Here is a 19,093-nt window from a genome sequence, read left to right as displayed (position 1 = left end):
CGCGTGGGGCGTGCACTCAGTCTCTGATGTACAACCTCACACCACCTCCTTCCCAGCCCTGTCCCGTGGTACAGTAACTCCGGCGTTCGACCAGCCATGCACTACATACTGCTCTGCCGCTGCAAATTGTTTGGCGTCTGCCTGGGGTATGGGCGTCAGCTGCACCCTACGGGACCTCGCCAACCTGCCTAAAACCTGTCCCATCGCACTCCCAGCCCTGTCCCGACGCTCCGCTAAACAGCTCGCCCAACGCACGCACTATGGTTCGTAGCCAACTGCGCCGCCCCTGTCACCGCCTTGCTCATCGACCTCATCCGCATCCTGTCATGCCACCAGGTGGGTCTGCTGCTTCTGCCGCAATGGCGCCCCCGTGGTCCCGCCCCATACACCGCACATCTTGCTGCTCCTTCCGAGCACACCTTCCTACTACGACACTCCTATCCCCCTCTTCTCCTCCGCCCCTCCCGATTCTCCCCCCCCTTCAAGCAAGCCTATGCACTAGGACGGCGCCGCCCCCGCCGCTGCCGCCGCCGCCTGCAGCGCCGCCTTCTGGTCGTCTGGTAGCGCCGCCACCAGTGGCCCCATGGGTCCGGGGTACTGCGCCGCCACAGCCGCCAGCGTCGCCGCCACCTGGCCCACCACCGCCGCCGGCAGCGGCGGCTGCTGCACCGCCGCCGCGCCAAAGGCGGACACAATCTGCGGCACCAGCGGCGCTATCCGCTGGGCCAGGTCGCCTGCGTGCGGTGCCATCCAGAGACCGGGGCGGTTGCAAGTTGTTGGCGGGTTTGTCGGGGCTGTATCGGCCCGTGGGCGCGTGTGTCAGCTAGTTGGTATGTCAGGCAGGCACCACGCACCAACCCTTCCCCGCCTTTCCCCCCTTCTTCCCCCCATTTCCCAATTCCCCCTTCTCTCCCCCCAACTTCCTCCTCCCCACCCACCCAAAACACACACACGCACCTGTCATGAGTGCGCACAGTGCGCCGTACACCGCGCCCGCCTCGCTCAGGTCCTCGCGCAGCGGCAGCGCCCCCAGGAACACCGGCAGCACCGCCTCCAGCGGCAGCAGCCCCGCGGCGGCGGCGCTGGGGCCGGCGGGCGGCGGCGCGGCGGGGTCGGCGGCGGCGGTCAGCAGCCGCGCCACGCAGCCCAGGGCGTTGTCGCGCACACCGTCGTTCTCCGTGGCGGCGAACAGCGGGTGCAGGGCCTGTGGGGGCGTGAGGGTGGTGTGCGTGTGTGGGCGGGGGGAGGGAGCGCCGAGGAAGAGCAAGGTGGCGGGTGAGAGGCAAGGGAAGAGGGTGGTGAGGACAGGAACACGACGCGCGTAGATACATACACGCATAGCAAAAACGCCCCGCCCATGGGCGCGTGAGGCAGTGAGAACAAACCGCCACATCACCTACACGACACACACAGGGGGCACAGGCGTGTATGTCCGCCGCACAACGCGCAGCGCACGACGCACACACCTGCAGCAGCTTGGGCAGGTGCGGGGCCATGGCGGCGCCGCCGCACCCGGCCGCTAGCACGCCGGCGGCGAAGGCGGCGTTCTGGCGGTTGATGGGCTCGGAGCAGCGCAGCTCGCGCAGCAGCAGCGGCAGCAGGTCGCCCAGGTGGGGGGTCAGGTGGGCCTGCAGGGGGGGAGGGGGAGGGGGAGGTATGTTGGGAGCACGAGTGTTGGGAGCACGAGAGAGAGATTGTGTGTGTGTGTGTGTGTGTGTGTGTGTGTATATATGCTTTCAGCATGTGGCATACGGGTGCGATGGTCTCGGCTGGGTCGCAATGCCGCACTCCACACCTTGACCCTTCTCCTTTACCTGCCCTGCCGCCCCCCACCCTCACTCCGCGCTCTCTCTCGTTCTGGGTTGGCAATGGTTTGATTGGGATTGGGACAAACTACCCCGCCCTTCTCCCTCTCCTCCTCCTCTTCCCCCTCCTCCTTCCCTGCCTGTGCTCCGCTAGTTTAGCTTGGTTTGGTTTAGTTTGGGCTGGTAAGTACAACCCCCAACCCGCCCTCGCCCTCCTCCTCCTCCCCACCTTGAGCACCTCCGCCGCCTCCGCGATGCCGCCCACCAGCACGCCCCGCAGGTCGGGCGGCTGGTGCGGCAGCCGCAGCCGCGCCACGAGGGCGGGCAGGTGCTGCGACGCGAACACGGGCGCGTAGGCGTCGGCGCCGCCCGCCGCCGCGAAGGCCGGCATGCAGTCCACGGCGGCCGTGAACAGCTCCTCCTCGGCCGCCGCGCCGCCGCCGCCCTCCTCGTCGTCGTCGCCGCCGTCGTCGTCCTCATCGTCCAGGTAGGCCTGTGGGAGGGAAGGGGTTGGGGTGTGATGCGTGTGACACTATGTAAACGCACGCAGAGACACGCACACACCCAGACACAAATAAGGGAGCTTGCAAAACTTGCCCATGCGCACGAGCGTGTCTCCTCCATCCTACCCTGTGCTGCCTCACACACCTCCCGCACTAACCCCACCTCCCGCACCTACCCCACCTACCCCACCTCCCGCACCTACCCCACCTACCCCACCTCCCGCACCTACCCCGCCACCCCCCGCGCCTACCCCACCTCCCCAAGCCCCCCCCCCAAGCCCCCACCTGGCACGGCGCCTCGCTCTTGAACACCGCCGTCACGGCTCCCGACAGCGCGCCCAGCACCGCGCCGCCCAGCGGCTCCGGCCCCAGCTGCCGCAGCAGGGCGGTGAGGCCCTGCAGCGCGGCGGCCACCACCGCCGCATCCGAGTCCTCCAGGGCCCGGGTCAGCTCCTGGGGGGCCGGGATGTGTGCGTGTGTGTGTGTGTGCGTGTGTGTGTGTGTGCGTGTGTGTGTGTGTGTGTGTGTGTGTGTGTGTGTGTGTGTGTGTGTGTGTGTGTGTGTGTGTGGCAACACGCATGTGCGGTGTGCACCAAGAGACTCTTGTTGACGGCGGATGACAGGATTGGTTCGGTGGGACCCGGTGACAATCGCTGGCACCGACAACCACCTTCCCGCTGCAAGCTCGGGTCTTGGGTCTTGGGCAACCCTATCGTACCTCGTCCACCGCACTCGCACTACTTGTCCCACCCCACCCCACCCGACCCCATATCCCCAACCCCCGCACCCCCGCGCGCCCACCTTGCACGCCACGTCCAGCACCGCGCGCACCGGCGGCAGCACGGCCGCGGCCCCCGCTGCCCCCGGCGGCGGCGGGCAGGCTGCGTACACGGACAGCACCAGGCGCGGCAGCGCCTCCGCCGCCTGCACCCGCACCTCCTCGTGGAAGTACCTGAGGAAGGGGGGGGGGGGTGGCAACCATGATTAGTTAAGGAAGTGGTAGACGGTAGACCATCTTGCGGAACATGAAGCGTTACCGGGGGGGGGGGTTGGCATGGGGTTGAGGGCTCGCGAGACACGAGGACGCATGACAAGCCAAGTTGAGCCCAAATTGGGGCAAGACGAAGGAAAGAAGGATGATATGCTCTCTGTCCAACTCCCTCCCTAGCCGCATGCCTCCACATGTCGTGCCCTTACAAAGCTGGCGCCCCCTTCTCGGCACCAGCTTGCAAAATCGCACGCACACACACACACACACACACACACACACACACACACACACACACACACGCACACACACACACACACACACATACACACACACACACACGCGCGCGCACACACGCACGCACCTGCACATGCCTCCGGGCTGTTTGGTAAAGGCCGCCAGCGTCGGCTCCAGGTAGGGCGTGAAGGCGGCGGGGCAGGCCTGAGCGAACAGACCCAGCGCGCTGGTAGCGGCACACTTCTCGTCCAGCACACCTGGCGGCGCGGTGGGGACGTGGGGGATTACATTCACGATGACCGAAATTACGAAGAAGCGAAGTTGTAGCCATATACATTGGTACGTGGGCGGGCGGGCGTGGGAGGTGTTGCAGACTTTGGTGTTGGTTTGCTGATGAGCAGGTGTTGTCGTAGAAATGCAGTTTCGCCTGCCCGTGTGAGGACGTGCACATGCAGGATGTTTGATTACCGACGTGTGTGTGAGTGGATGCACGCCGGCACTCACCCGTGCGAATGCTCAACTGCTGCGCCCGCCGATTGTCCTCCTCCTCCTCGTCCTCGTCATCCTCCTCCTCCTCCTCTTCGTCGTCGTCATCACCGAACACGCCATCGTCCTGCGGGCGAGCGGCGGTGGTGGTGGTGGTGGTGGTGGTGCGCCAAGTGCAAGGCCCATACACACACATTTGCAATCACGCGCGGCTTCGACCCTGCCTTCTTATCGCCTTCCTGGCACATTCCAATACCCCACCCCTTGAGCTGGCATTTACAACTCTCCCCGTCACCCCTTTGATTCCACACACACACACACGCACACACACACACACACACACACACACACACCTGCGCGATGGACTCCAGCGCCAGCGGCACGCAGTGCGGCAGGAAGGGCGCGAAGTCGGCGGCCAGGCTCTTGGCGATGCAGGAGAACAGCCCGTGCCCGTACTCGCGCAGCTCACTGCTGTCCAGCTTGAAGCCCTGGGGGGGGGGGGGGAGAGGGGGAGGAGAGGAGGGGAGGAAGGGGGGGTTCATACATGGTTGGAAACACGGTACAGGGTGGAGAAGGGAGGGGGGAGGGAGGAGGGAAGATGGGGGTTGGGAAGGGATGGATTGATTGGGAGGGGTTGGGAAGGATGGGGGGAAGCGGGAGAGGGGATGGGGAAGTGTGTGAAAGTGCGCGGACCGGCAGCAGTGGCAGTGGCGGCGCCCCCCCCATCCCACACACGCGTTCCCCCACCATCCCCCCACGCCCCCCCCCACGCCCCCCCCAAGCCCCCCGCCCGCACCTGCAGCCCCAGCTCCATGAGCGGCCCCGCCAGCGCCCTCAGCTGTGCGCTGCCGCCCGGGCCGCCCAGCGCCTCGAACAGCAGCCCCGCCGTCTCGGTGGCGCGGCAGCGGCAGGCGGCCAGTGCGGGCGCGGAGGAGGACATGAAGGGGTGCAGCGCCGGCAGCACGGAGCCTGTGCGTGTGTGTGTGTGTGTGTGTGTGTGTGTGTGTGTGTGTGTGTGTGTTAAAGAGCACAAGGAAAACGTTGCGCAAAGACAGTGTATGCGATGCAGCAAAGCGACGGTTTACGGATGTTACCTGAAGTTACCTCGCATACCTGCTGCGGTGAGCCGCCGGTCTTACCAACCGGAAATCGCGCAACCCCCGCTACTCTAACCTCGAGGGGGGATTAGTGTCCACACGCTCTCAAGGGTGCAAACCCATGCATGTGCTCACGGTACCGTGAGGCCCAGGCACTCCTACAATTCCTAGCTCCGCGTCGCTACTCCTGGCCGCTAAGTCCAAGCTCCCGCCCAATCCTCGATGAAATTCTCACCTACGAGCGAATAAGAAAACAACAGAGCACAGGGCGGCAGCAGTGTGTGTGTGTGTGTGTGTGGGGGTGTCCCATTCATGATGACTTAAGAAGTGAAGGTGTAGGGGGGGTTAAATACCAGCCCGAACTACACCAAACCAACCAACACGGGGCCAGGAGAAAGGCCCCCAGGGCCTGGCACGGCGGCACCGCACCCGCACCCCTCCCACCGTCATCCACCAACCCTCCCAGCGGACATTTGGTCAATCCAGCACAAGGACCCATTCGCCCAGCTCGGGCATAGAACTCCCCCCTTCTCACCCAGGTAGGGCTCGAACTCCTTGCCCGCCGCCGCCACCACGGACGCCAGAGCCGACAGCGACAGCTCCTGTACCGGCGGGCCGCTGCAGCCCAGCACGGCGCCCAACCCGCCCACCAGCTGCTGCAGGTAGGGCACGATCTCGGGACCCTGTGTGCAGGTGTGCAGGGGAGTGAGGAGAGGCGGTTCGGTGGGTGGGTTCATTATGACGGGGGGAGGTCGGGGTTTGGGCTGGGGGCGGTGGGATACTGGGGTGTTGGGGTGAATTCCTCATCCAACCCACCCCTGTCCCCCTCCCCCTCCACCTCCTCCTCCCCCCCCTCCGCCTCCAGCGCCTTCCCCCCGCTCCTGCTCACCTCCAGTGCCTCACAGAAGGTGTCCAGGGCGTAGCAGGTGCGCTCGCACACGTCCGCATTGCCCTCCGCCATCAGCGGGAACAGCAGGGGCAGCACCTGGACACACGGGGGGGGAGGGGGGAGGGAGCAGGCAGGCAGGCAGGCAGGCGGGGTGGTGGGGTGGTGGGGTGGTGGGGTGGTGGGGTGGTGGGGTGGTTGGGGCGGGGTGGGTGGGTGAGGGCGGCGGTTGGGCGGAGGTTGGAGATGTCTCGGGCATTGGGGAGACTGCACTGAACTCATGGCCACGCCTATGTTTGCGCCGTCCCCAGTCCCACGCACGCACGTCTCAGCACCTGCCTCCCCCCTCCCCTGCCCGCCTGCCCTCCTGCTCCCCCGCCTGCCTCCCCCCGCCTCCCCCCGCCACCCCGCCACCCCCCACCTCCTTGTAGTGCTCCACGATCTCGGGCTGCAGGAACTCGGCCGCCATGCCCAGCGCGAAGGCGGCGGCGCCCCGCACACTGGCCTCGCCATCGCGCAGGCCGGATAGCAGCAGCGGAACCACGTCCTGGGGCGTGTGTGCGTTGGTGTGTGGGAGGCAGCGGTTGTGGGAGGTGAGTGGGTGTGGGAGGTAGTGGGTGGTGGGGGCCGTGGCGAGAGGGCGATGGGCGGTGGTGGGCGGTGGTGACTGATGTAGGTTAAACTACTTTGTAAACCCCACCTTCCCAAAACGGGCCAGCCGATCACCTGCAGTCCACCGCCACCGCCCACCCCCCACCCCCCACCCCCACCCCCACCCCCCACCCCTCACCCCTCACCCACCTTGAGCCTCTTCCTCAGCGGCTCCCGGCAGCCCTCAAAGATGACCGCCAGGCAGGTCAGACCCGCGTCGCGCGCGGCGGGCTGCGGGGCGGCCAGCGCCTCGCGCGCAAAGGCCATGACGGGCGGGAACACGGCGGCGGGGGGCACGTGTAGTGCAACCGCGTCCAGGGCCTGAGGAGCGAGGGGTGAGGGGTGAGGAGAGGTGAGGAGAGGAGAGGAGGGGCGGGTGAGGAGACGAGAGGAGGGGCGGGTCAGGGAGTGGGTTCAGGGTCAGGGAGTGGGGGCATGGCGAGTGGGCCGAGGGGCGTGCATCTTTGTGCTCATGCTAGGGAGAGGACATGGAAGTAAAGGGAACACGCAGTGAAGAGAACACCCGGGTGCGCACGCACACGATGCGGTGACTACTATGACTGTGTGTGTGCGTGGGTATGTGTGACACACTGTGCATCAATCCCCACACGCTCCCTCCCATACACCCCAACACCCCCCAAACCCTCCCACATCCCCCACACCCCCTCCCTCCCTCCCTCCCACCCTCCCTCGCTCCACCCTCCTTCCGCCCACCTGTGTGGCCATCTTGCTGGGCGGCAGCACGCCGTCGTCCTCGGGGTCCAGGTCCGGCGGCGGCGGCTGCGCGGCCATGGCACACAGCGCCGTCACCACCTGCCGCACCAGCTCCTTGTTGCGGCCCAGCTGCTTGGGCTTGAAGCTGGGAGGGGCATGGGGAAGGGAGGAGGTAGGGGAGGATTGGGAGAGGGATGGGGAGGGAGAGGGAGAGGGATGGGGAGGGAAGGAGGGAGGGAGAGGAGGGAGAGGGAGAGGGATGGGGAGGGAGCGAGTCGACGGGAAAGGACACGCCCACAAGGCGGTGTCTTCCGGCGAACCCACACACGAAAAAGCACACACTTCATTCCCGCGCCGCGCCACTCCCATACCCCCACTCCCCCCCGCACCCACCGCGCAATCCAGTGCACCACCTGCAGTGGGGAGCGGCACACACACACAGCGCGGCAGGGAGGAGGGGAGGACAGGGGAGGAAGGGTGCTTGGTTACAATAAGCGAGCATCAATCCGCACAACACACAACGCAACACGCCACGCAGCAACGGTGCAGCCCCTTCAAGTTCAAGGCAACACAGAATAGCCGCATCCCCTCACATCCAACCCACACTCCACATTCAAACCACACCCCACGCCCCACCTCTAGCGCCGCCTCCCGCGTGCTGAGCTCCGTGCCTGGGTCCGTCCCCACCCGCATGGCCAGCGCCACCACCGCCGGCAGGTGCTTGCCCAGCAGCGGCGCCGACGCCTCGCACAGCTCCACGAACAGCTGCAGCGCCGCCACCAGCGTCTCGTCGTCCTGGGGGGAGGCGGCGTGCGCGGCGGCAGCCACCTGCGGGGGAGCGTGTGGGAGGGGGAGGGCGTGTGTGTGTGGGAGGGAGGGGGCGTGTGGGAGCGGGCATGTATGGGAGGGAGCGTGTGTGGGAGGGGGCGTGTGTGCTCCAGTCAGACGCCTGGACTCGGTACCGTATTCCCGTACAGCGCCCGCCAGCCCGCGCTGCCGCCCAAGCCCCTGGAAAGTCCGCATACGATCACACACACGCGCGCGCCCTAAGCTTTGGCCGTGAGCGCGCCCCCCCCCCCGAGCCCCCAACCTACCAACCCCCCGCCCCAACCGACTCAAGTTTGACCATGGCCACATACTCCGTGCCGCCCCACCCCGTCCACCCCGTCCACCCTCATCACCCCAATATCCCTCCCCTGATGATTGCTGCATCGCATACACAATCTTTGCACTAGTTGCACCTTGTGCTTTGCTTATTGACGTCGCGTGCCACTCCGTTGTGAAGCATAGGCCACGCTCTCCTCCTCGCTCTACTGCACTGGGTTCGCTTCAGTTTGGGCTGGTACCTACAACCCCAGCCCTTCCCCCCCCCACCCCCCACACACACGCACCTCCATGAGCGCCGCCACTAGGCCGTGGAAGGCCTCCACGCCCGCCGCCGGCCCGCCCGCCACCAGGCCCGCCAGCGGCTCCAGGCAGCGCACCGCCGCCCGCACCACGTCCGGCGCGGGGTCGCGCAGCCCCGCGCCCACCACCGCCAGGAGCGAGGCCACGTGCGGCGCCAGGTGCTCGCCTGCGTGTGCGTGTGTGTGTGTGTGTGCGTGTGTGTGTGTGTGTGTGTGTGTGTGTGTGTGTGTGTGTGTGTGTTCATGTAAGATGCGGACGGCTCGCTGTTTGGTGCTCCATCGATACTGACCATGTGTCCCTCACCTTCCCCTCCCGCTTCTCGCAACCCCCCCTTGCACCCCGCAATCACCCTGTAACACACGGCCACACGCCCCATCCCTCCGCCCCTGCCGCCCCTCCCGCCCCACCCCACCCCACCCCACCCCATCCCGCCACGTCCTCCACCCACCGACCCAACGACTCTCTCTCCCCCTCCTCGCGCTGTTGCATTGGGGTCGGTTTAATTTGGACTGGTATCTACAACGCCCCCCCCCTTCCCCCCCCCCCGACATCGTAACGCTTCATGTTCCGCAAGATGGTCTACCGTCTACCACGTGCGTCTACCACTTCCTTAACTATTCATGAATGTAATCTCCCCCCCCCACACACACACGCCCCTCCCACTCACCCACGTGCTCCGCCAGGCTGCCCAGCAGGCTGAGCGCCACCTCCCGGTGCCCCGCCTCGCCGCTGGCGGCACAGCGCCCCAGGAATTCCAGCAGCCCCGGCCACTCGGCCCGCGGCACGGCGTGGCGAGCCACCACCCCCACCAGGTGGCCCAGGCTCTTGCGCACGGGGTGGGTGGGCTCCGCAACCAGCCGCTCCAACAGCACCGCTTGCACGTGCGCGCGGTCCTGTGGGGGCGGGGGGCGGAGAGGGGAGGGGAGGGGAGGGGGGAGTGGAGCGGTATAGCACGTGTCACAGTGCGTAGCTGGTTTGGCAAGTGTGTGTGTGTGTGTGTGTGTGTGTGTGTGTGTGTGTGTGTGCGTGTGTGTGGGGAGCTGTTTTCATAACGCATGTTCCTGAACGGTACAAAGGTTTACCCTGTCTGACTTGCCCTGCCCCACTGCCCTGCCCTGCCTGCCCTCCCACCTGCTCGCCCAGCTTGGTCCAGTGCTTGGTCACGGCCTTGCGCAGCAGCACCGCCGCCAGCTGCCGAACCTGCGCGCAGATGCAGTGATGATGCGAAGGCAACGAGCATTAAACACACAAGCAGTGCCACCACCGGCAAATGCATCCAATAGGCTAAATTGCATCCCGACTCCCAGACGCGCAGCGGCAGCATGATCCCCAAAGCCGACAGCAGCCCCCCTCCTAAGCAACGCCCCCCCCCAAAGCAAGCCGCTGCCCCCTCCGACCTCCCGCTGCAGGCCTGTGCACACACACCTCGGGCGAGGGGTGGCCGGCGGCACGTGCCAGCAGCTCCGGCATGAGGGCGGGCGACCCAGTCAGCTTCTTCAGGGCGGCCTCAGCGGCCTTGATGGCCTGTGTGCGTGTTGGGTGTTGGGTGTCGGGCGTGGGGAGTTGGGAATGGAGATGGGTCGGGAGAAAAAGGGGGGCCGCGGAGAGGGCAGGAGAGAGTGACGGACATGCCGCAGCATAGCTGTGCAATGGATGGGCACAGACGGCAAGTCCCTAAGAAAGAGCCCATGGACCCCACGCGTGCAGGGGTGTTGCACTAGGTGCGTCCAGGTGCGTGCCAGCCCCAGAGGCGCCCCAACCCGACCGTCCCCTTTGGTTTTCCTCTTTCCGCCAATAGATTGTACTAGCTGAAGTGCGTCATCAGCGCTTGACTCGCGACTCGAGCGACCGCCGCCGACCCCATCGCCCAATTGTGGCCAAATTTTGGAAGTCTTTATTGTCAGGTGTCCCACCTCTGTGTTATTCGACAGGCATGCCATCAGCAGCGAGTCCAGGTCCGGCGCTGGCACAGCTGGCTGCGCCATTTTTGCTCGTGCTCCTTGTAATCAACTGATATTTATTTGTAGGCTGTGATTATGAGTCTCCTGATGCGCTATTGATATAGGACAAAGCAACTGCTGCGTGGTAGAAGCAAACAATAAATCGCGGCTCTCGGACTACTGCGCCCTTGCTATGGGCCTGCAGCTCTGTGCACCAACTGCATGCGTTCTCTTAAGTATACTCCATGCATGTTTTGCCACATCGTCCATGACCTGGGCGTGCCGGTATGGGCATGCCGGTGTGTGTCCCACCGTACGCTCGCTCTCCGCCTCTCCAAGGCCCCGTCGCTTTCGGGCCTCGCGCTCTACAATTGAGCTACGAAGCAAATCACTCCCCTTATCCTCCGCTCCACGTCTACATTCGCCACCTAGCGGTGCCGTCGCTGGCCGGGCCCCTCATTCCTCTGTCCTCGCTCCCCACCCCACGCCGCCCGCTCCGCGGCTGCAGTAGCCACTGCGGCGACCCCTTCAGGTGTTCTGTCATGTTGACCGGGGCCAGACCCGGCGGCCCAAGCACCACACCGCAGTGAGCGCCCTGTGCCGGCGCCGGTACCTCCTCGTCGCCCGCCGCCGTCCGCTCCGATGCCACCGCCTCAGTGCCGGGCGTGGGCAGCGCATAGCCGTGCAAGTTGCCCTGCTCGCGAGCCCTGTTGTTGTGAGGCGCAATGCGCGCGGTTTGCTTGAATGAAAAGGGAAGGCAAGTGTCTGGCGTGGCGCCGCGTCTCAAGTCCTTTCCCCCTTCTGATCTGCATTTGCACTCTCGCCAAACATGCCACCCTGCCCTGCCATGCGCATAACGTTGGTGCCTGGCGCTCGGCCTGTATGACCACTTGGGACCCCTCCGCTCCGTCTTGCTCGGCAGCACCATCCCGCATTCCCGCCCCTCCCTGTTTCCCATCCCCTTGCCCCCTCGTTTTCGTTGGGTTTGGGCTGGTATCTACAACCCCCTCCCTCCCCCCCCCCCCACACGCACCCTACCTACCTGCCGTAGCCCTCCGGGTCCCTCAGCATGGACGCCACGTGCGCCAGCATGGCCCTCAGCCCCTCGGGCTGCAGAGTCACGTGCTGGTCGCGCATGGCGTGGCCCGTGCCGTGCCGCGTGTTGCGCGTGCCCGGCCCCGGCGCCTACGGCACGGGGCGTGAGGGAGAGCGGAAGGGAGTTTGGATTTGCATCAGCACGAGTGGCCCCTAGTCTGTACCATCGCCACATGCAAACCGCCACAACGGTCCTCATTTTCCCAACCTCCCAATGTGCCCGCACCGGCGGGCCCATCGCCACCTCCTCTGCACGCCGCAGGTCGTCCCTCAGGGCCGCAAACACCCGATGGGCACCTCGGGCTGCAGGGTGAAGGGGCAGTAGAGGGCACATGCATGGAAAGAGGCACACCAGAGGCCGACGTGTTACCCTGCCTGCTTCCCAGCAGCTGAGTACGGTATCTGCGACCCCAATAAGTTTCAGGTGAGCAGCATCAGCCTTGGCCATGTCCTCCCCCAGGAGCACAAATATCGGTCACGGCAAAATAGGAATAGGGCATCTTCCGTCGTGGGCATACCTACTTCGATGCAACTATACTGCATTTCCTGGGGTTAATTAAGTGGGGCCTACACGATGTTGGTTTTCCAAGTATATCAGGATGTTCCTTTCGTTCGGCTATTCCCCACTGTTTCCCGGGTGCACCCCCGACACACCTGCAGTTCGGTGCACTGCTTTGCCAGTGGGACGAACTCCTGAGCTCCCTCGATGATGACAGCCTGCCAGCGGCCCTGAGGATCAGTGCCGATGGAGACCTGGTGGTCCTCCGTCCAGGGCTCCTATCTTAATGTCTCCAGACATTAAACGGCCATTTTGGCCATTTTCCAGACAAACGGAGGGGGGGGTTCACGCACGCTTTTGAACAAAACAAGCGGTGTCTGAGGAGAGGCAAACTCTACCATAGTGACATATATATTTTGTAGAAAGTGATGGAATGTCATCGTCTTTTAGGAGATTTTCGGCGATATGACGAGGATGAAGGATACCCCGATCAAGTCTTCATTTTTGCAGATGCGCAGAGCCGGTGACGAGGATTTGCCGGGGATGCCGCATTTTCAGTCACGCAGAGTTGTCAGGGGTGCAAAGCCCGCTGCAACTCCTTCCACAGTCCATGGTCCAGCTAACCCGCGCACAGTGAAGAAAAGCTGAGACGATAGAGGTCAGGAATGAACAGAAGTCGGAACCGTGGAGCTGCGGAGGGGTTGAAGAAAACAGGCAGGGACGAGGCGCGCGGGAGAGGGGGTATACAGCAGCCTTGACAGCAGCTTCGTATTGGAGTGCACTGAACCACTCGCACTCAGGGCGGGGCTGCTGTCAAGCTCAACCATGCTACTCCTCCATGCGTAGGGGAATCAACAAGAACGGGACCTGGGAAAGGACCTGGGAAAGGACCGGGGAAAGGACCGGGGAAAGGACCAGGGAATTGACCGAGGAATGGGGAGCCATCACGGGACATTGACTAGGACACAGTGATATTAAGAATTCAACATGAAACACATTACATTCTGCCGTCGGCACACAACAAATGGAGAAGTGGGGCACAAAATTAGGAGCAAACGATAATGTTTTCGTGAGTAGCTGCTGGGCTACAGTGTCAATAGTGTTTTAGTGCATCTGGAAGCTGATCCCCGTTCAGCGACGGGGTCTTCGGAGCAGAGTACCGACCGCTTACTGGGTCGGCTGTACCGGCCCGTCCGGCCGGCGTGTGGTGACGTTCTGGTCTTCTTGTGGTCCCGGAGCCCGTTGGCCCCCGACGACTCTTCCTCAACGTGACTTTTGCACGGGTGCTAGAACGGTCCTCTACGCTGGGCATGCATGGGGATTTGGGGGTGGGTTCAGCTGGCGCCGGATTCCCATCTCAACTAGACACCGCTCCCGACTAGGGGGCAAGTTGGCATGCGGAGGTGGGGACCGCATGCTACCATAGTGCGGGATATGATGGTGCGGGAGATGATGTTGTTGTTGACTTGTCCTGCGCGCCCTCCTCATGCAGACCGAACTGTCCATCCGGGCGATGCAAGAGGCATGGGCTGGCATTGCCGGGCGTGTGATTTTGGACGGTTGCATGTGCGGCCTGGTGGGCAGCGGCTTGGAATGCCCTGTCTGCGGTTTCTCCGCCTAACAACATGCGTGTGTCATGGCAAACCTTGTACTGCTAGGGACGCATGCAGGGCGTCAAGCATTCTGGAGGGCGCGGGCGATGCAAGAGGCATGGGCTGGCATTGCCGGGCGTGTGATTTTGGACGGTTGCATGTGCGGCCTGGTGGGCAGCGGCTTGGAATGCCCTGTCTGCGGTTTCTCCGCCTGACAACATGCGTGTGTCATGGCAAACCTTGTACTGCTAGGGACGCATGCAGGGCGTCAAGCATTCTGGAGGGCGCGGGCGATGCAAGAGGCATGGGCTGGCATTGCCGGGCGTGTGATTTTGGACGGTTGCATGGGCGGCGTGGTGGGCAGCGGCTTGGAATGCCCTGTCTGCGGTTTCTCCGCCTAACAACATGCGTGTGTCATGGCAAACCTTGTACTGCTAGGGACGCATGCAGGGCGTCAAGCATTCTGGAGGGCGCGGGCGATGCAAGAGGCATGGGCTGGCATTGCTGGGCGTGTGATTTTGGACGGTTGCATGGGCGGCCTGGTGGGCAGCGGCTTGGAATGCCCTGTCTGCGGTTTCTCCGCCTGACAACATGCGTGTGTCATGGCAAACCTTGTACTGCTAGGGACGCATGCAGGGCGTCAAGCATTCTGGAGGGCGCGGGCGATGCAAGAGGCATGGGCTGGCATTGCCGGGCGTGTGATTTTGGACGGTTGCATGTGCAGCCTGGTGGGCAGCGGCTTGGAATGCCCTGTCTGCGGTTTCTCCGCCTGACAACATGCGTGTGTCATGGCAAACCTTGTACTGCTAGGGACGCATGCAGGGCGTCAAGCATTCTGGAGGGCGCGGGCGATGCAAGAGGCATGGGCTGGCATTGCCGGGCGTGTGATTTTGGACGGTTGCATGGGCGGCGTGGTGGGCAGCGGCTTGGAATGCCCTGTCTGCGGTTTCTCCGCCTGACAACATGCGTGTGTCATGGCAAACCTTGTACTGCTAGGGACGCATGCAGGGCGTCAAGCATTCTGGAGGGCGCGGGCGATGCAAGAGGCATGGGCTGGCATTGCCGGGCGTGTGATTTTGGACGGTTGCATGGGCGGCGTGGTGGGCAGCGGCTTGGAATGCCCTGTCTGCGGTTTCTCCGCCTGACAACATGCGTGTGTCATGGCAAACCTTGTACTGCTAGGGACGCATGCAGGGCGTCAAGCATTCTGGAGGGCGCGGGCGATGCAAGAGGCATGGGCTGGCATTGCCGGGCGTGTGATTTTGGACGGTTGCATGGGCGGCGTGGTGGGCAGCGGCTTGGAATGCCCTGTCTGCGGTTTCTCCGCCTGACAACATGCGTGTGTCATGGCAAACCTTGTACTGCTAGGGACGCATGCAGGGCGTCAAGCATTCTGGAGGGCGCGGGCGATGCAAGAGGCATGGGCTGGCATTGCCGGGCGTGTGATTTTGGACGGTTGCATGGGCGGCGTGGTGGGCAGCGGCTTGGAATGCCCTGTCTGCGGTTTCTCCGCCTGACAACATGCGTGTGTCATGGCAAACCTTGTACTGCTAGGGACGCATGCAGGGCGTCAAGCATTCTGGAGGGCGCGGGCGATGCAAGAGGCATGGGCTGGCATTGCCGGGCGTGTGATTTTGGACGGTTGCATGGGCGGCGTGGTGGGCAGCGGCTTGGAATGCCCTGTCTGCGGTTTCTCCGCCTGACAACATGCGTGTGTCATGGCAAACCTTGTACTGCTAGGGACGCATGCAGGGCGTCAAGCATTCTGGAGGGCGCGGGCGATGCAAGAGGCATGGGCTGGCATTGCTGGGCGTGTGATTTTGGACGGTTGCATGTGCGGCCTGGTGGGCAGCGGCTTGGTATGCCGTTTCCCCAGCGACTCCGAAGCTTCCAGTGCTGTAATCACATGGTATAATGTGTTGGGGCACGCGTTCTACACGCCAGGCATACCGCATCAACCGACGGGCCCCGTGCGGATGGGCGCGCCGCTGCCCTGTCCCGGCTTACGGCTGCCAGCAGCAGAGGCTACATTCCGCCCCCACCAGCGACTCCGAAGCTTCCAGTGCTGTAATCACATGGTACAATGTGTTGGGGCACGCGTTCTACACGCCAGGCATACCGCATCAACCTACAGGCCCCGTGCGGATGGGCGCGCCGCGGCCCTGTCCCTGTTTACGGTTCCTGACATCGGCTGAGCACCCAGTGCCCCTGCCGGCGGCAGAGGCTGCATTCCGCCCCCACCAGCGACTCCGAAGCTTCCAGTGCTGTAATCACATGGTACAATGTGTTGGGGCACGCGTTCTACACGCCAGGCATACCGCATCAACCGACAGGCCCCGTGCGGATGGGCGCGCCGCTGCCCTGTCCCTGCTTACGGCTGCCAGCAGCAGTGGCTGCATACGGCCCACACCAGCGACTCCCCAAGCTTCCAGCGCTGTAATCACATGGTACCATACGTTTGCGCGCGCGTTCTACACGCCAGGCATACCGCATCAACCTACAGGCCCCGTGCGGATGGGCGCGCCACTGCCCTGTCCCTGTTTACGGTTCCTGACATCGGCTGAGCACCCAGTGCCCCTGCCGGCGGCAGAGGCTGCATACCGCCCCCACCAGCGACTCCGAAGCTTCCAGTGCTGTAATCACATGGTACAATGTGTTGGGGCACGCGTTCTACACGCCAGGCATACCGCATCAACCGACAGGCCCCGTGCGGATGGGCGCGCCACTGCCCTGTCCCTGTTTACGGTTCCTGACATCGCCTGAGCACCCAGTGCCCCTGCCGGCGGCAGAGGCTGCATACCGCCCCCACCAGTGACTCCCCAAGCTTTCAGCGCTGTAATCACATGGTACAATGTGTTGGGGCACGCGTTCTACACGCCAGGCATACCGCATCAACCGACAAGCCCCGTGCGGATGGGCGCGCCGCGGCCCGGTCCCTGCTTACGGCTGCCAGCAGCAGAGGCTGCATACGGCCCACACCAGCGACTCCCCAAGCTTCCAGCGCTGTAATCACATGGTACCATGTGTTTGCGCGCGCGTTCTACACGCCAGGCATACCGCATCAACCTACAGGCCCCGTGCGGATGGGCGCGCCACTGCCCTGTCCCTGTTTACGGTTCCTGACATCGCCTGAGCACCCAGTGCCCCTGCCGGCGGCAGAGGCTGCATACCGCCCCCACCAGCGACTCCGAAGCTTCCAGTGCTGTAATCACATGGTACAATGTGTTGGGGCACGCGTTCTACACGCCAGGCATACCGCATCAACCGACAGGCCCCGTGCGGATGGGCGCGCCACTGCCCTGTCCCTGTTTACGGTTCCTGACATCGGCTGAGCACCCAGTGCCCCTGCCGGCGGCAGAGGCTGCATACCGCCCCCACCAGTGACTCCCCAAGCTTTCAGCGCTGTAATCACATGGTACAATGTGTTGGGGCACGCGTTCTACACGCCAGGCATACCGCATCAACCGACAAGCCCCGTGCGGATGGGCGCGCCGCGGCCCGGTCCCTGCTTACGGCTGCCAGCAGCAGAGGCTGCATACGGCCCACACCAGCGACTCCCCAAGCTTCCAGCGCTGTAATCACATGGTACCATGTGTTTGCGCGCGCGTTCTACACGCCAGGCATACCGCATCAACCTACAGGCCCCGTGCGGATGGGCGCGCCACTGCCCTGTCCCTGTTTACGGTTCCTGACATCGCCTGAGCACCCAGTGCCCCTGCCGGCGGCAGAGGCTGCATACCGCCCCCACCAGCGACTCCGAAGCTTCCAGTGCTGTAATCACATGGTACAATGTGTTGGGGCACGCGTTCTACACGCCAGGCATACCGCATCAACCGACAGGCCCCGTGCGGATGGGCGCGCCACTGCCCTGTCCCTGCTTACGGTTCCTGACATCGGCTGAGCACCCAGTGCCCCTGCCGGCGGCAGAGGCTGCATACCGCCCCCACCAGTGACTCCCCAAGCTTTCAGCGCTGTAATCACATGGTACAATGTGTTGGGGCACGCGTTCTACACGCCAGGCATACCGCATCAACCGACAGGCCCCGTGCGGATGGGCGCGCCGCGGCCCGGTCCCTGCTTACGGCTGCCAGCAGCAGAGGCTGCATACGGCCCCCACCAGCGACTCCCCAAGCTTCCAGCGCTGTAATCACATGGTACCATGTGTTTGCGCGCGCGTTCTACACGCCAGGCATACCGCATCAACCTACAGGCCCCGTGCGGATGGGCGCGTCGCGGCCCGGTCCCTGCTTACGGCTCCTGACACCGCCTGCGCACCCAGTGCCCCTCCCAGCAGCAGAGGCTGCATAACGCTCACACCATGCGTGTTGCAGCCAGCAGCAAAGGCTATTGCAGCCCCTTTCACTCCTTGAAGTTCCTACAACAAGCAGGTCCTGAAACTCTGAGCGGCCTATGCGTCATTCCAACAGGCCTCCATAACAGTGCTCAACTGAACGGACTTTCTATTTATGTAAACCCATGGCCTTCCCCTGAGCATGCGCACTGCAATTGCCCCTCCGTCTTGTCTCCTCCGCACAATACCAGTCCTGCTGCATTCATACTTGTTGTCGTATGGCCGCCATTCTTCCTGCGCACGGTACGCGAGGTGTATGGCAAGTCAAGGCGCAATGGCGGGGCAGGAAGTTGGAGGCATGACACGCACCACACCTTGACAGTTGAACACACGTGACGCATAGCATGTGTTGCACACGCAAGCGTCCATGAATGCGCGCAGCAAACGATATACACGCAGACGCAGACGGAGTGAAGGGAGGGGACTACACGCAAGACTACACGCAAGACTACATTTAAGGCATCCTGGCGTATCGTACAGTTGCCAGACATTACCTGGCCGACATCTTCAACAGCACAATGGGCCATAATGGGTGACGCCGTTGCACCAATCCTGCTCTCATCCGGGTTGCTGACAAGCGCAGTTGGCTCCGTCCGTGTCGATGCGGTTGCCTGGCGTGCGACTGCCGCGAGTGTTGCCAACTCCGCCCCGTGTCCGCCTTGCTGCACTGCCCCCATGTAGCCGAATGGATCAGTCACATCGTGTTCATTGCGAGGTGTACTACGCGCACGCTTGCATGTCCTGGGCATGTCCATGTCCAGTATGAGAAATCTCAAGTATGGAGCTGCTTAAAGCACATTGTGAAGTACGTGAAAGGAATGAGCACATTTACTGCCCGATAA

General features: G+C 63.8%; 2 protein-coding genes across 2 annotated transcripts; both read right to left on the bottom strand.

Annotated features, from left to right (window-relative positions):
- Positions 1-16: 16 nt before the first annotated feature.
- Positions 17-10,946, bottom strand: CHLRE_12g490850v5 (uncharacterized protein). Its single transcript, XM_043067914.1, has 22 exons — positions 10,688-10,946; positions 10,200-10,298; positions 9,906-9,974; positions 9,442-9,667; positions 8,759-8,940; positions 8,004-8,195; positions 7,761-7,780; positions 7,368-7,512; positions 6,804-6,974; positions 6,424-6,549; positions 6,006-6,101; positions 5,652-5,799; positions 4,816-4,988; positions 4,373-4,507; positions 4,038-4,146; positions 3,661-3,790; positions 3,110-3,260; positions 2,594-2,761; positions 2,035-2,298; positions 1,467-1,628; positions 958-1,204; positions 17-734 (listed from the first exon to the last, which is right to left on the bottom strand). Exons 1-22 carry the CDS (start codon positions 10,757-10,759, stop codon positions 499-501), a joined length of 3,321 nt encoding a protein of 1,106 aa, XP_042918022.1. The 5' UTR covers positions 10,760-10,946; the 3' UTR covers positions 17-498.
- Positions 10,947-11,024: 78 nt separating this feature from the next.
- On the bottom strand, positions 11,025-12,596 carry CHLRE_12g490891v5 (uncharacterized protein). Its single transcript, XM_043067915.1, has 4 exons — positions 12,464-12,596; positions 12,036-12,112; positions 11,757-11,899; positions 11,025-11,421 (listed from the first exon to the last, which is right to left on the bottom strand). The coding sequence occupies exons 2-4, from the start codon at positions 12,045-12,047 to the stop codon at positions 11,130-11,132; spliced, it is 447 nt and encodes a 148-aa protein (XP_042918021.1). The 5' UTR covers positions 12,048-12,112; positions 12,464-12,596; the 3' UTR covers positions 11,025-11,129.
- Between the last annotated feature and the right edge of the window lie 6,497 nt (positions 12,597-19,093).

Source organism: Chlamydomonas reinhardtii, chromosome 12 (assembly GCF_000002595.2).
Source record: "Chlamydomonas reinhardtii strain CC-503 cw92 mt+ chromosome 12, whole genome shotgun sequence".
NCBI lineage: Eukaryota > Viridiplantae > Chlorophyta > Chlorophyceae > Chlamydomonadales > Chlamydomonadaceae > Chlamydomonas > Chlamydomonas reinhardtii.
The sequence above is the reverse complement of the archived record's forward strand: the minus strand, read 5'-3'. Positions and strand labels throughout refer to the sequence as shown.